The 16,755-nt window shown below is 40.8% G+C and overlaps 1 protein-coding gene across 5 annotated transcripts in view; it reads left to right on the top strand.

Annotated features, from left to right (window-relative positions):
* Positions 1-16,755, top strand: part of DPP6 (dipeptidyl peptidase like 6) — a 1,029,560-nt gene that overhangs the window by 703,354 nt on the left and 309,451 nt on the right. For all 5 annotated transcript variants that reach the window (XM_060305069.2, XM_060305068.1, XM_060305071.1 and 2 more), the window contains exon 4: positions 7,824-7,918. In XM_060305069.2, the coding sequence (XP_060161052.1) occupies positions 7,824-7,918 (95 nt within the window). The remainder of the gene's footprint in view (positions 1-7,823; positions 7,919-16,755) is intronic.

The raw sequence follows: 16,755 nt of genomic DNA, 5'->3' as shown, positions 1-16,755 counted from the left end.
CTCTCTCACTTCGTCCCATCTTCCCCTTCCCCCCTGTGTCCTCAAGTCCGTTCTCTACGTCTGCGTCTTTATTCCTGCCCTGCCACTAGGTTCATCAGTACCTTTTATTTAGATTCCATATATAACACTACAGGATTTTAACTTTTACTGAAATTTATGATTTTAAATGTGGATTTATTTTCTCTTATACAGAAAATCCTACTTTCTCATAACATTACTAGAATTATTTATTTGCTTGGAATCATGTCTTATAGTACAGTGCTGTGATTAACTTGGAGCTTTTCGATAGCCAGCATCAGTAATTGCCATCTGACCATTTTAATTGTAAGCGTCCTTAAGTCGGGGAACATGGCTAATTCATGGTGTGTCTAGAAGAGTATCCCTCACGTTGTAAATGTTCTTGGGAATAAATGAAATGTCCACTGGTTAGACTCTTTTCTCTGAGTTTTGCTTCTTACACCCACCTACCTTTTCTAAGCACATTGGAAACTCCTACCTTGGAGTTGGAAACTCCTACCTTTTCTAAGCACATTCTCATGAAAATAAGTTACTTATCCACTCTTAGTAAAATGCACATCATTTATTTTACATTTTCTCACCATCTCTGTTTGTACTGATCTTTCCCTGGTATGTTGGAGGATTGTGTGTAGTTCTTATAATTTCAAATAAAAGGCCATAGTTATCATGGTGGGTACTTTTTAAAAAAAAAAATCACGAATTTCAACCCAACCTAAAAAAACAGAAAAAAAAACCTTTGGCATTTTCTTTCCACTTGACTCCTTTTTTTTTTTTGTAAATTTATTTATTTTATTTTTGGTTGCGTTGGGTCTTCGTTGCTGCGCGTGGGCTTTCTCTAGCTGTAGAGAGCAGGGGCTACTCTTCGTTGTGGTGTGCTGTCTTCTCATTGCGGTGGCTTCTCTTGTTGTGGAGCCCAGGCTCTAGGCGTATAGGCTTCAGTAGTTGTGGCACGTGGGCTCGGTAGTTGTGGCTCGCGGGCTCTAGAGAGCAGGCTCAGTAGTTGTGTCTCACGGGCTTAGTTGCTCTGTGGCGTGTGGGATCTTCCCGGACCAGGGCTCGAACCTGTGTCCCCCACATTGGCAAGCAGATTCTTAACCACTGCACCACCAGGGAAGCCCTTGACTCCTATTTTTAATCTGTTGATTCTGATGATGATTACTGGGACTCTGGTTACCATATAACTTCGTGTTCTTTTTTAAGGGGTTGTGACATTTGGGATAATCTGGAAATACTTTATTTAAAAATCTTTTTCTCCCACAGCTGTTGCCTTCATTGCCTATAAGAGTGGAGGCACATAAATGGCAAGAGGTATCAGAAGGTCTGCTGACCACCTTTCAAGGACATCCTTTGATTTTCTCTTTGATAGCCATGGCTTGAGAAGAGTGATTTTTTTCCAGATCGATGATAGACTATGGTGTAAACTAAGGCATTCTTTGGGAATAAAATGCTGTCACTTATTATAACTTCAAAATATTGCTGTTCAGAATAACTTCCTGCAGTGATGGAGATGTTCTGTCTCTGCTGCGTCCAGTACACCGCTACCCACTAGCCACGTGTGGCTTTGAGTGCTTAAAATGTGCCTTGTACAAAGAAGGAACTAAATTTTAAATGTTATGTAATTTTAATTAATTTTTAATATTAGTAAGAACATGTGGCTAGTGGCTACATAGTAGCACCACAGTTCTACATTATAAATATGGTCCACCTAAAATTTTCATTTGGCTTATATTTCCTGAAATGTGTTAATTATAACATCAGGTTTCTAATTATAGTTGTTTCTTCCTATAACTCTCCATACGAGGCTTAATATTTACAAACCAAAGGAAAAATCGCTCTTAGCTGTAGGCAGTGTATCTACATCTGGATTGAAGACTGTCATTGGTTGCTGCAAATTTTCGCCCCTGGCTCCTGACCTTGGAGGGAGAGATTTCAGAATTTTTATTTTATGACCTAGTGGTTACTGGAGAAATACGATGAAAACACAACCACTACCTGCCTGCAACCCAAGTACGTGCAAATTACTGCAAAAGCCTAACAAAGGATAAAATGTAAAAATGAGCCAGCATAGCTTTATTCTCATTGTAGCTGCATGATCTTTTTTAACTACTTGAACTTTAAAATCAATTTTAACTTTTTATTATAGAAAATTTTAAACTTAAACAAAAGTAGAAAGAATAGTAAGTAAACTCCTATTTGTCCATAACCCAACTTCAACCATTATTTCCTGTTGGCCAATCTTATTGTGTCTATATGCTGACCTTTTTCTCCTCCACCCATGCTATTTAGAAGCAGACCCCAGATACCATATCGTTTTATCCTCTTTGTTTCACTATGTTCATCTCTAAAAGATAAGGACTTGTTATCTTGTTAAACAGAAAAGCATAACCACCATATCACACTAAAAGAAAAAATAACCCCCAAACGCTATTAGTTCCTTAATAGCGTTAATTATCCTATTAATCCTATTCATACCATTAATTATCTTATTTGTGTTTAAATTTCTAATTGTCATATAAATGTCATTGTTTATTTGAAGAAGCCAGGCCATTTTCCCTGTAGTTTCTCAGAGTCTCCTACTTGATTGTTTATGGCGTGAATGGTCCTCCGTCCTCTGTTTCCTGCAAGTTCTAGTTGGTCTAGTAGCCTGACTGGGTTTGAGGGTTTTGGCTTTGGTTGTGCTAGCACTTCATCAGTAGTGCTATATTCTTCCTTAAGGAGGCAGTTCATGCTGATTGCTCTCCTTCTGTGGTGTAGCAGCCCCGGCTGATTGGCACCTTAACTCATTAGGAGCTGCAAAATGGTGATATGCTAATTCCATCAACCTTTTCCATTTGATAACTGGAATACTTCCATAAGATGAAACTTCCCCTTATCTGTAATTTGGTTACCCAGTGATACAGTTTGTATAGGAAAGAAGGGAAATTTTCTTGATGCTTTCCTTTTTCTTTACCAGTTTTTAACTAATATGTTGATTTATAAGCATCCTCTAATAATGATCAATTGAATTAGTTGTTTCTTTTTGAAGTATCATTCTAAATTCATGAACGTATACGTAATTAAAGAGCTTCAGTCCGTTCCAGTTATTCTTATTAAAGCCCTAAATGGCTGGTCCTTGGCTGATGGGAGCCTTTTCAGGTTGGTTTCTGAATCATTTTGACATGGTAATAGAATTTGATAGCTTTGCTGGTCTCTAGGATAGCTCCTGTCCCAGACCTGGAATCAGCTGTCTACAGAAGGAGTCCTGCTTTCCTTTGGTGGGAAATGGTATTTCTAGACTACAGCGTGGCTGTTAGGGATTTATATTTTATGACCATCATATGGATATTGACTGTGTAGGAAATATATGCTTATATAATTTTTAGGAAATATATGCTACGTGTTATTAGAATGTACATAAATAGAAATAAATTATATCTGAGAAAAAAATAATAAATGTAAAGAACAGTGTTTCTATCAGCATTGTTTAAAATTAAAAGAAGATAATCATGGGACTTCCCTGGTGGCGCAGTGGTTGAGAGTCCGCCTGCCGATACGGGGGACACCGGGGCAGGAAGATCCCACGTGCCCCGGAGCGGCTAAGTCCGTGAGCCGTGGCCGCTGAGCCTGCGCGTCCGGAGCCTGTGCTCCGCAACGGGAGAGGTCACAACAGTGAGAGGCCCGCGTACTGCAAAAAAAGAAAAAGAAAAAAAAGAAAAGAAAAAAGAAGATAATCATGAGAAAAATCAAATCGCCATTTATTATGTGCACTATTTGTTTCAGTAATTAAAATCTATTTCTGTGCATTAATTCTTTGTGATATTTGTATAATCAAGGATTAATATGCTCCTCAAAACCAACCAGCATATACAAATTATACTTGACAATGAGAACTAAATTATCTCAGTTTTTAAGAAATCTATTGTACCATAAAATGCCATACATTTTTAAAGTTTTCACCTTGGGTAAGGCTTTTGAAAGTTGCTAATAATACATTGTTGTTAAGCAAAAGTAAGCAAAACATAAACATAGCTAATATATGATATTAGCTATCTTTATAGCTAATATCAGAGGAATGACTCAGAGGAAATGACTGGAATTTTATCTTATTTTTGGAAGAGTACATAAAATAATTTGTTGCATTGCTGTATATTTTTATATCACAATTTAGAGAAACAAAATAAAATGAAACTTCCCCTTATCTATAATTTGGTTACCCAGTGATACGGTTTGTATAGGAAAGAAGGGAAATTTTCTTGATGCTTTACCAGTTTTTAAATAATTGTGCTAGTTACCAGTGCAACTTACTCTCTTTAACTTTTTAGCTTTGAAGAATTGCTAAAGTACACAGAACAATTAAATTAATGATGTATTTTAAATGCAAAGCACTGGATAGTTGGCACACGAAGAATAACAAGCCAGTGGGTGGTCCTGTGCCAGATTTTCTTTGGGAAGTCTTTTCCTAAGGACCTCCCCGTTGAGCATGGCTTTTCAATTTTACCTTCCTATCCTCACAGCATTCAGATGCACTCCTTTTGTAACATCCTTTTGCCCTGCAGTGACAGGAGTAAAGTAGCTGTAACAGAATCTCACAAAGAGACACAAAAGGTGTAATTTGAGAAAACCACCAGGTCCATCTCTCCTTCCTTTTACTTTGGCCCAGAGCACTCCCTCTTCTACAAGGAGTTCTGCCTGCTGTTCCACAAGTAGGTTGGATATTTGGTGACTCAGACTTGTGATAGGATGCATGTGTTAAATGCTTCACATATTTTTTAGCACCAACTTTCATATCAGTTATTATGCTAAGAGTTAGGAAACCAAACAGGTGTGGCCTCTTCCCGTGAGAATCATGACTCTAGAGGGAGAGAGCTGTAGTAGCAAATAAGCAACGTGCTGTGATGGGCATAAAACAAGGTGAATGACAGGTCAGGGGTCAGCAGAGAGATGGATTCTGCCTGGCAGAGGCATGAAAAACTGCCCGGAGGAGAGACCTTCACGCCGAGCCCAGGAAGATTGTGCCTGGCGGGGGCGGGAGAAGGGCACCGCAGCCAAGGCAGCGGCACAGGCATCAGAGAGGCTTGGAAGGCAGGACTTGTTAGGATGCTTAGTTAGTGGGGGATGGTGGGAAATTAAGATGGGAAGAGAAGACAGGCCAGAAGACGAAGGGCTTCGAATGTCAGACTAAGGAGTTCGGCCAAAGTAGTCTCTGCCAAGGAGCCAGAAAAAAAGTTTTGAAAAAGAAGTGTGGCCTTGTCCCAATAGAGAAAGGGACAGAGGGTCCCACTGGGAGGCCCTGGAGTAGTCCAGGGTGAAGGTGACAGCCATCCAGCCCGGGGCAGGGCCACCGGGAGCGTGGGAGAGCCTTCAAGAAGAAGGATGAGGGGCTTCCCTGGTGGCGCAGTGGTTGAGAGTCTGCCTGCCGATGCAGGGGACACGGGTTCGTGCCCCGGTCCGGGAAGATCCCACATGCCGCGGAGCAGCTGGGCCCGTGAGCCATGGCCGCTGAGCCTGCGCGTCCAGAGCCTGTGCTCCGCAGCGGGAGGGGCCACAGTAGTGAGAGGCCCGCGTACTGCAAAAAAAAAAAAAAAAATGAAGGTTAAAGGAAAAGACTTTCAGATGAAACAAAGTTAAAAGAATTGGTTGCCAGCAGAGTCCTATAATCAGAAATCCTAAAGAAAGTTCTTTATGAAGTAGGAAAATGAATGATATCTGATGGAAACTCATATTTTCGATAAAGAACAAAAAGCATCAGTAATGGTAAATAGTGGGTAAATGCAAAGAACAAATTTTTCTTTTTTTACTTTTTCTTCTTAATTTCTTTATAAACCATACTATTGTTATAAACAATAATTATAACATTGTCTTGTGGAATGTATAATGTATGTCGATGTAATACACATAACAGTTATCACAGCATGGGACTGGATGTGGACCTGAAAACTGGACAGATTTCTATATTTCATGAGAAGTGATACATTATTAACTCTTTGTAGATGCTGAAAAGTTGAGTACATAGTATAATCCCTAGGACAACCACTAAAAAAAGGCAAAGAAATACAGCTAAAAATAGGGAAATTAAAACCGTAAAAAATGTTCACAAAATAAAATGAAAGTCAGGAAACAAGAAAGAGGGAAACAAGAAGTAGAGGAGAAAAGTAGAAAACAAAGCCCCGTGAAAAAAGTTATAGACCAAACTCAGCCATATCAATAATTTCATTAAATGTGAATATGGTACGTTTACCAGGATAGACCATATTTTGGGCCACAAAAATGTCTTAATGAGTTTTAAAAGACTAAAATCATGTACAGAATATTCTTTGATCCAGTGAATTTAAATTAAAAATCTATAAAAATAAGAGGACCAGAATAACTTTACATATTTGAAAATTAAACATGTTTCTAAATAATCATTGGACCAAGCAGACTTTTCAGGAAAAATTAGAAATAATTTGAACTGAATAATACTGAATTCAGCATATCAAAATTTGTGAGATGTAGCTAATACCATGCATAGAGGAGAATTTTTAGCTTTAATAGTCCTATTAAAAGGATGGAAAATCAAACCAAAGATCTAAACTTCCATCTTAACAGACTACAAAAAGGAAGAGAATATTAAAGGCAAAGCAAGTAGAATAAAGGAATAAGAAAGAAAAGAATGTAATTCTGTGGAGTAGAATTTAAAAAGCATAGAAATGATAATACCATTGGAATTAATCCAGTCTGCACAGTGTTTTTCATTCATCAACTGATTATCGTGTGAAATTTCTTTACCTTCAGACTAGCTCAGTGTCATCCCCTTCACTCAGAAAGATAGTATTATTTTCTTTTTAAAAATTTTTTATTGGAGTACAGTTGCTTTACAATGTTGTGTTAGTTTAAGATGTACAGCAAAGTGAATCAGTTATACATACACATATATCCACTCTTTTTTAGGTTTTTTTCCCATGTAGGTCATTACAGAGTATTGAGCAGAGTTCCCTGTGCTATACAGTAGGTCCTTGTTAGTTATCTATTGTATATGTAGCAGTGTGTATTTGTCAATCCCAATCTCCCAGTTTATCATTTCTTCTTCCAATTGTGTGCCCTGTCTCTCCACTTGCAATCCTTTCAGAAAGTTTACTCTTTCATTTGTAGTATGTGTACACACCACACACACACACACACACACACACACACACACACACACACCCCTACATGCCTACATATATACCCCTACATGCATACTATTTAGGGGGATTGCTCCATTAATTTTCTAAGGGGATATTTGAAATCTCTGTTGAGTTACAAAGGACAAGTGTCACTGAGGATACAATGTATAGAGCCAAAGATATTCATGACAGTGAAACTGCCAATTCCTCCAGGAATAGCAAAGGAAGCTGTGGACCAAATGAAAATAATTTTGCAGGATATGGTATGCAGGTGGACGTATACAGATTTCACCCCAAAGTTTCCAATATAGGAAATCAGTCCCCTTAGTACCAACTATCTCCGCCCCTTATGGTAGCGGGTTTCTTAATCTGCTCTGTTGTGTCCACTCTATGTGTCCTACCCAAGAAAAGTCTAGAATGTTCTAAAGATTTTATGTGTGTATATGCTTGTGCTTTTTATGTCAGTGTGCAGACTATGAGAAATGATTTAGAGAGAAGCTTCACAAGCAGTTATATGGAGAGGAGCATATTTAAAGGACCCATTTCACCATATTTAAAGGACCCTTTGATGAAATGCAGGATATACTTTTGTTGGAACTAGTCAGTTCATTTACCTGTGTCCATCAAAAGCTAGTGAGTTCCTTGATGTTTCATGTTTCTGTTTTATTTCCTCTCTTGTAGATAAAGAATTCATCTACAGAGAGCAGAAAGGAAGTGTGATACTGCAGAATGTTGAAACAAATACTTCTACGGTGTTAATAGAAGGCAAAAAAATTGTAAGTACTCTCTTTAATGACAAGGATAATTTCAGTTTTCCCGCCTTCAAGTCAATAAAGCAGAAAATGACTTTAGGTTTCAACTTTTCATATAGCCAAGCAGAAGCAATAAACTTGTAAACTACAGGCTGAGCAGCTACAGATAATGTGAAATTGAAACCACACTAATTTAATAAGATGAAATCACCATTTCTCTGAGTATACGGGAAATTTCTCCGCAGGTGTTGGAAACAAGTGTTGCATATCATATATAATTCAAAGATAAGTCCTAAGGCATTTGCACATTTACAGAACAATTGTAGTAATTCAGAGAATACTTCAGGACTGCTTGCACGATCTCATATTTTTTAAAAATGCATCTTAAAGTGCACAGAGAATATTAATTTAGGCACTGACTATACTCGCTCTAATGACATTAAGTGATGTTTATGCTTTAGAACAAGTACTGAGTCGATATGAATGCCACTGCTTCATCGTCTGGGAAAACCTGTTTCCCCAAAGGTAATGGCGTTAAGATTTGGAGTCCATGTAACAGTTAATGATATTTATTAAAGAATTGACTGAAGTTATGTACCAGAAATCGATTTAAAGAGAATTAACTGTTTTTTTCATATATGTTCATGCTTATTTTTAGAAGGAATAAATCTTCAGCTTTAGGGAGTTGATCATTTTCTTGTCCAGTACGTGGAGGAAATCAAAGGAAGAAACTAAGGCCAAGTCTGTGTTAAAACCAAGAATTAAAACAGGCCACGAATTCTCAATCAGAACCATCATAAGAAGCCTCTGATGAGAATCAGAAACGTAGGAATCCTAGAATCCTGTGATCTGGGGATCAGAGACGATAGAAAAAATTAGCTGCCTGGTTTCACAAATAAGGATCCCGAGCCCAGTGTAGTGAGTGAGCTTTCCGGAGTCCTTGGGTGAGCGTTCAGGCAGGTCCCCGGAGCCTTGTCCCAGGGACAACAAGGGATGAAAGGATGATTCCATCTTTGCGTTGCCCTATCCCCTGTCCCACACAAATGCTGCCCTACCTTCTCAAGAACATGACACTGCTGTTTAAATACTCTTCCTTTCTTTTTGGTGTAGCGATACCTTTTTCTTTAAGAATAAACATTTTATTGAGGTTTAGTATGGGCTGGATCCTGCCCTTTACAGAGACTGTTTGCTGGCGTAAGAGAGGGCTAGCAAGGTTGTATGATGGTGTAATTCCCAAAGCAACAGGTATTGAATTCAGTAGTAGTCTGCAAAGTAGGACCCGACCTGGAAAGAATGAATGTGCCTGCATTTTTGCATTAAAAAATCATCTTTGGTAGAACGGCTCCTGTAAGAAAAGCTGATTCAACTCAAAAATACTGAAGTTGCAGAAATAGTTTTCTCATATTAATTGAAAGGAGAAAATGATCAGACCATTGCTGAGGGTAAGTACATGTTAATGCCAGGATGTTATCGATATTTCCCATAAGGATGTCAGTTTGCTGAAAGTAGGGTACTGTTGGCACAGCTGCACTGAGTAAGGAGATACAAGACTAGGGGCAGCCTTCTCTTTCTCCAAGCAATAACTTGTGACAGAGCGTGTATTTTAACTGAAGTTGTTTTAGCCAAGTAATAAGGTGACTTCAGAAACCTCCTTAGGTAAAGAAAAAAGGAAGAGCTCATCTTGAAAACTGGAAGGTTTATTCTGTATGATGAAATTCCTTCTTAAAATGTCATTTATTCACTCACCCCAGAAACATTTGTTGAGAACCAAATGTGTACAGCCTGATTGACACTGTTCGTGATCATGCCAGTTTATTCTTGGCTCAAAGCTACACGTAAAGGCTCCTGTAAACAGACCTCAGACGAAGGAAAGAGAGGAAAAGTCATTGAGTGTCTGCATCATCATTTAGAACACAGAAGCTCTGGATTTAAGTTCTCTTGAGCCAGTTAAACTTGTGCTTCAGTTACTCCATCTGCAAGTTAAAGCTGATGGAATGATCCAGCTCTCTGTATTTTCATGAGCAAGTATTAAGAAGGGGAGGCATGATGTTCGGAAGGGATCACAGTCGGCGGACCCTCTGCTCCCGGGAGGATGAGTGGGCTGGAGAGAGCGGGCACACAGGGCAGTGGCTCTTGCCCGGTTCTGCCCGCCTGCCTTTCCGATGCTGGTTCCCTAGGTGGTCTCTCCTTATTTGAAACCTGGAAGCTTTGAGATTGTTTAAATGATAAAAGTAAGCTGAGGAAGAGGCTGTGCTACCTGTGAGGCCACCTGTAATCTTTAGGTTGATTTTTTTTTTTTTTTTTTTTTGCGGTACGCGGGCCTCTCACTGTTGTGGCCTCTCTCCCGTTGTGGAGCACAGGCTCCGGACGCTCAGGCTCAGCGGCCATGGCTCACGGGCCCAGCCGCTCCACGGCATGTGGGATCTTCCCGGACTGGGGCATGAACCCGTGTCCCCTGCATCGGCAGGCGGACTCTCAACCACTGCGCCACCAGGGAAGCCCTTTAGGTTGATCTTAAAACAACCTGAAACTAGTGGAGACGTGAACATGAAGCAGTGAATGCCCAGGTCAGCAGAAGTTTAAAATAGTAACTTACAATCTGACCTCTGACCTCGTTCTCTTTCCCCAGCCACTGAGAAGGACCGTCACACACAAGGTCACACAAGGGTCCTCCAGCCTGCTGGCCTTGAGCATCCCCCTGGCTCCTTGGCTTCCGTGACTGGCTCTTTCCCGGGATGGATCAATGGAAGGGGAGGCAAATGAATGCAAACACTAGGCAATCCAGCACAAGGGCTTTGTACATCATTGATAATTATGCAAATGAGAGCTTGTGCTGTGCTGGGCTCACCTGGAGGGTTCTCACCTGCCCCCCCAAACAGCTTCCTTTGACCGAAAGGAATTCAGTCATCCCTTCTCACAGCTCCAAATGGTAGAAATCAGATCATGAAATATTTCAGAATACCAGAAACACTTCAAATTGTGAGTTCACATAGACATTTAACCTTCTAAGGCAATTCCATCCTGGTTCACACTGTTATTTGCATTCCTTTGTTTTTTATATTAATTTTTTGATGGTGAGATATTCTCAGATCCTTATTATTTGGTAGCATCTCATATTTGATGTGACATAATAATTGATTTTAGGAAGGATTTATCAAAATATCCTGGTCCCTTTTCCAACTTCTGTGTTTTTTTTGTTTTGTTTTTTTTTTTGCAGGATCCTCCCAGAGTGTTTTTGTTTTTTAGTTTTTATTTATTGGGGTATAGTTGCATCACAGTGCTGTGCTAGTTTCTGCTGTAGAGCAAAGTGAACCAGCCATACGTATACACATAATCCCCTCCCTTCTGGATTTCCCTCACATCTAGGTCACCACAGAGCATGGAGTAGAGTTCCCTGTGCTCCACAGCAGGCTCTCACTAGTTATCTGTTTATACATAGTATCAATAGTGTGTATGTGTCAATCCCAATCTCCCAATTCATCCCCTCCCCCTCTCCCCCTTTGGTGTCCGTATGTCTGTTCTCTACTTGTTTGCCTCTGCTTCTGCTTTGCAGATAGGTTCGTCTGTACCACTTTTGTAGATTCCACACATACGCGTTAGCATATGACATTTGTTTATCTCTTTGTGATGTACCTCACTCTGTATGACAGTCTCGAGGTCCATCCACGTCTCCACAGATTTTTGAGGTGCTCCGTTAGATTTCCGCAGGGAAGGAAGTCACAAGCACGTCGTCTCTGCATGAGCTCGGACATCTGCTGCCTGCTCAGTAGTCAGGCTCATTGGAGGCAGGTTCTAGCTGAATTAATTTTGTCTCTTCCACGGTGCTTGGCACTGTGACCTGTGCATAGTGGGTGCTCTGTAACTGTGTATTCTATGAATGGATATAAAAGACACAAAACCGAGGTGAGCGGCTTCCCTGAGCGTCAGTGTGGTGAGAGGTTTGAGGTGGTCCCTGACCCCGCTCCTCCCTGCCAGCACTGCTCTCTGCTCCACAGTGACAGGTCCTCAGGCAGCTGTGCAAGCTCTGTGTACCCCGTCCTTCCCCTCAGGAGCGTTGTCTGGATGACATGAGAGGACAGATGTAGAATGTGGGTGCAAGTCAGTGTGACTCAGGATGGTCAGGTGGACTGGAGGACCCGGGCAGCTCAGGGCTCAGGCACACAGGGTGACCCGGTCAGCAGCAGGGAGGGGGAACGGGCCTCCCTTGACTTCGAGCTCCTTCCCTGCAGGAGGTGTGTCTGGGCTGCCTCCCAGGGTGAAGCAGGGGCATTCTCTCCGATTTCTAAAAGTAAAACCTAAACTAACTTTCACGTGGATTACATACAGGCAGACCTCATTTTATTGAGCTTTGCAGATGCTGCGTTGTTTTGCATATTGAAGGTTTGTGGCAACCCTACGGCAAACAAGTCTTTTGGCGCCGTTTTTCCAACAGCATTTGTTCAGTGTGTGTCTCTGTGTCACATTTTGGCAATTCTCACAATATTTCAAACTTTTTCATGACTATTATATTTGTTATGGGAACTGTAATCAGTGATTTTTAATGTTACTATTGCAATTATTTGGGGGCACCATGGAGCACATCCATACAAGACGGAGAACTTAATTGAAAATGTTGTGTGTGTTCTGACTGCTCCACCAGCTGGCCGTGCCCCTGTCTCTCTCCCTCTCCTCAGGCCTCTCTGTCTCCTGAGACACAACAATATTGAAATTAGGGCAAGTAATAACCCTACAAGTTCCTCTAAGTGTTCAAGTGAAAGGAAGATTCGCATGTTTCTCACTTCAAATCAAAATCTGGAAATGCTGAAGCTGAGTGAGGAAGGCGTGTGGAAAGCTGACAGGCTGAAAGCTAGGCCTCTTGCTCCAATCAGTTAGCCAAGTTGTGAATGGAAAGGAGATGTTCTTGAAGGAAATTAAAAGTGCTCCTACAGTGAACGCGCGAATGATAAGAAAGTGAAACAACCTTATTGCTGGCGTGGAGAAACTTGTAGTGTTCTGGATAGAACATCAAACCAGCCACAACATGGCCTGAAGTCAAAGCCTAATCCAGAGCAAAGCCCTAACTCTCTTCAAGTCTATAAAGGCTGAGAGAGATGGTGAAGCTACAGAAAAACACCTTGAAGCTAGCAGACGATGTTTCCTGAGGTTTGAAGAAAGAAGCCGTCTCCATGATATGAAAGTGCAAGACGAAGCAGCGAGTGCTGATGTAGAAGCGGTAGGTCATCCAGCAGGTCTAGCTAAGGTAATGAACGAAGGTGGCCGCACTGAACAACAGATTTTCAATGCAGATGAAACAGCCTTATGCTGGAAGAAGATGCCGTCTAGGACTTTCATAGCTGGAGAGGAGAAGACAATGCCTGGCTTCAAAGCTTCAAAGGACAGGCTGACTCTCTTGTTAGGGGCTAATGCGGCTGGTGACTTTAAGCTGAAGCCAATGCTCATTTACCATTCCAAAAATCCTAGGGTCCTTAAGAATTATGCTAAGTCTTCTCTGCCTGTGCCCTATAAATGGAACAACAAAGCCTGGATGACAGCACATCTGTTTACAACATGGTTTACTGAATATTTTAAATCCACTGTTGACACCTACTGCTCAGAAAAGAAGATTCCCTTTAAATACTGCTGCTCATTGGCAGTGCACCTGGTCACCCAAGAGCTCTGATGGAGATGTACAATGAGATTAATGTTGTTTTCATGCCTGTGAACACATCTATTCTGCAGCTCATGGATCAAGGAGTAATTCTGACTTTCAAGTCTTATTATTTAAGAAAATACATTTCGTAAGGCTGTAGCTGCCAGAGATAGTGATTCCTCTGATGGATCTGGGCAAAGTCACTTGAAGACCTTCTGGAAAGGACTCACCATTCTAGATACCATTAAGACTATTCATGATTCGTGGGAAGAGGTCAACATCTCAGCATTAACAGGAGTTTGGAAGAAGTTGATTCCAGCCCTCATGGGTGACTTTGAGGGGTTTAGGACTTCGGTGGGGGAAGTAACTGCAGATGTGGTGGAAACAGCAAGAGAACTAGAATCAGAAGTAGAACCTGAAGACGTTGACTAAAATGCTGCAATCTCGTGATAAAACTTGAGCAGATAAGGAGTTGCTTCTTATTGATGAGCAAAGAAAGTGGTTTCTTGAGATGGAATCTATTCCTGGTGAAGATGCTGTGAAGATTATTGAAATGACAACAAAGGATTTAGAATATTTCATGAACTTAGTTGATAAAGCAGCTGCAGGATTTGAGAGGATTGACTCCAATTTTGAAAGAACTTCTACTGTGGGAAAAATGCTTTCAAACAGCGTTGCACGGTTGAGAAATTGTTTGTGAAAGGAAGGGTCAATGTGGCAAACTTCACTGCTGTCTTATTTTAAGAAATTGCCGGGCTTCCCTGGTGGCACAGTGGTTGGGAGTCCGCCTGCCGATGCAGGGGACACGGGTTCGTGCCCCGATCCGGGAGGATCCCGCGTGCCGCAGAGCGGCTGGGCCCGTGAGCCGTGGCTGCTGGGCCTGTGCGTCCGGAGCCTGTGCTCCGCGGCAGGAAAAGCCACAGCAGTGAGAGGCCCGCGTGCCAAAAAAAAAAGAAATTGCCACACCACCCCACTGATTTCTTCCTTTTCTCTCCCTCCCTCCCCCTCCCTCCCTCTCTCCCCCTCTCCCTCTCCCTCTCCCCTCCCTCCCCCTCTCCCTCTCCCCCCCTGCCCCCAGAAGTGCATTTACAGTGGACTTAATGACATTGATTTCTCAGGGGCTGTAATTCATACAGAAACTTACTGTTATCTCTCCAATCCGTCTAAAACATAATACACCAAAAATTCTCTGGAGGATGAAGTGTTAGCCTTTGCTTGAGATTCAAGTTTTTAAAGCTGAAATAGTCTTTGCAGATTATGTGATTCAAACCCTTCTTTTCTTTGATGAGGAAGCCAAGACGGTCCACAGACAACAGTGGCTTGACCTGCACTTCACGAGCTGTTGACCCAGCAGGCCCATTCAGTATAGCCCACTGTGTTACCTGTGATGTTCATCCTTTTTACACCCTCTTTACTGATAATACCAGCGGTAGCAAGGAGTGGTACAATGGATACAGTCATTCACTGTATTATTTAAATTGTTCCAGGTGTTTGGGAGAGCAACTTGGCAATATATTCAAGATTAATAAGAATATTTATGTCTTTTGACTCATTCCAGGGAATTTTTCATAAGTAAATTATCTAGAAAGTTTTTAAAAACAGTGAAAAGTACCTGAAACTGAAGAAATAAGTAAATAAAAATAAATAAAATATGATGTAGCCATTAAAATAATAGTTATGAAGGCTATAAAGTAATATGAAAAATATTTATGCTGTTATACTAAATAGACACAGAAGAATACAATATTAATACACTTCAGTTAACAGCTGTAAACATCAGCTATGTCCATTGAAAAAGCTGGGAAGTGAACAATGAACTCTGACAGTAGCTTGTCATGTTAGGTGGTGACATTTTGTGTATTATTTTCCAGTGTGATGATTTCCATAATTACTGTTTCAATGCTGTTTACTCAGTAATTTTAATCAGATTTTTAAAAATTCAGCCTTACATTTCAAAGACATTAGACTTCTTCCATTGATGAATATGTAAGAGCTGTAGATGGTTCCTAGAAACACTTGGAAGAGAAAACAAGTAAATTAAAAAAAACGCATCCTGTCATTATGCTTATGTCAGGTTTTCTCACTTTTTATGTCTTTACTTGTTTAATTACTAATCCACTTGTTTTAATTACTTATTTAAATTACTAGATTAACATTTAGCCTTTTTGTTTCTCTAATTTCTCTCTCTGATTTTATACAATCATTAGCCTGTGGAATTTGAATTTTATCTCACTCTCTAAAAATTAATGAATTCTGACTCCTCACAGGGAGAGACATAATTACTAGTATGATTAGAGCCATTCCAGAATCCAGGAGAGAAACAACAGAGGCCCTCTGGAAGATGTGCTTCTAATCTCAACCATATTCTTCCCCAGAAGAATGCTGCCAGACCCACAGCTAGAACAGCATCTGTGGTGGCGCCAGCCGTGCCCAGCGAGCATTTCCACCCCAGGCTGACTGCACTTGGCACCCAGGTTAGAGCGAGGAAGGAGGAATAGCCTTGTGTGTGTCCATAATTCAGAGGGTAAACACTGGCACCAATGGTGCCCATTGAAATGTCTTATTTGGGCCACAGAGTAGTTTTTCACAAACTCAACATCCAGATTTCTGGCTTCTCTTGAAAAACTGGAAGATCTGGCAGCAGCGAGACCTAATTCTCTCACAGATCCAAATCTGGCGGGTGGGGCAGGGAGCAGCTGGCCTGTCCCCATAGTTGACCACAAGCACTGACCTCTGACCAGACTGGCCTCAGGGTTTCAAACCCCCTTAGTCCAGGAACAAAAGGGTGGCCTAAAAAGTCAACGTCTTTTGCAAGAATGTTGTAGGAAGCTTTGGTACAGACTGTCTCTCTGTATTCTGTATTCGTTTCTGTGTCTACATGGTTCTGCCCATCCTCTTTGTCCCTCTGTGTTTTTCTGTTTTCCTCTGGTGTCTCAGATGATCGCTTTCATTTTATTCCTGATTTTTTTCTTTTACTCTTTTCCCCTCTCTTTCTCCCCTTTCTTTGTCTGCTTCTCATATAACAAGATAGGACAAAAACCAAAAGTATCTTTGACTTATTTTAGTTCTCATTTTCATTTCATAGGCTATTGCTTTTAATTTTTTAAATTGTAAGTAGGACAAATCATTTTCAAATGATTATTTTCTTTTTTCTATTTAAAAAAAATTTTTATTAAAATATAGTTGATTTACAATGTTGTGTCAGTTTCTGCTGTACAGCAAAGCGATTCAG

This window comes from Globicephala melas, chromosome 9, assembly GCF_963455315.2.
Source record: "Globicephala melas chromosome 9, mGloMel1.2, whole genome shotgun sequence".
NCBI classification, from domain to species: Eukaryota; Metazoa; Chordata; class Mammalia; order Artiodactyla; family Delphinidae; genus Globicephala; species Globicephala melas.
This window is presented reverse-complemented; position numbering and strand designations above follow the sequence as displayed.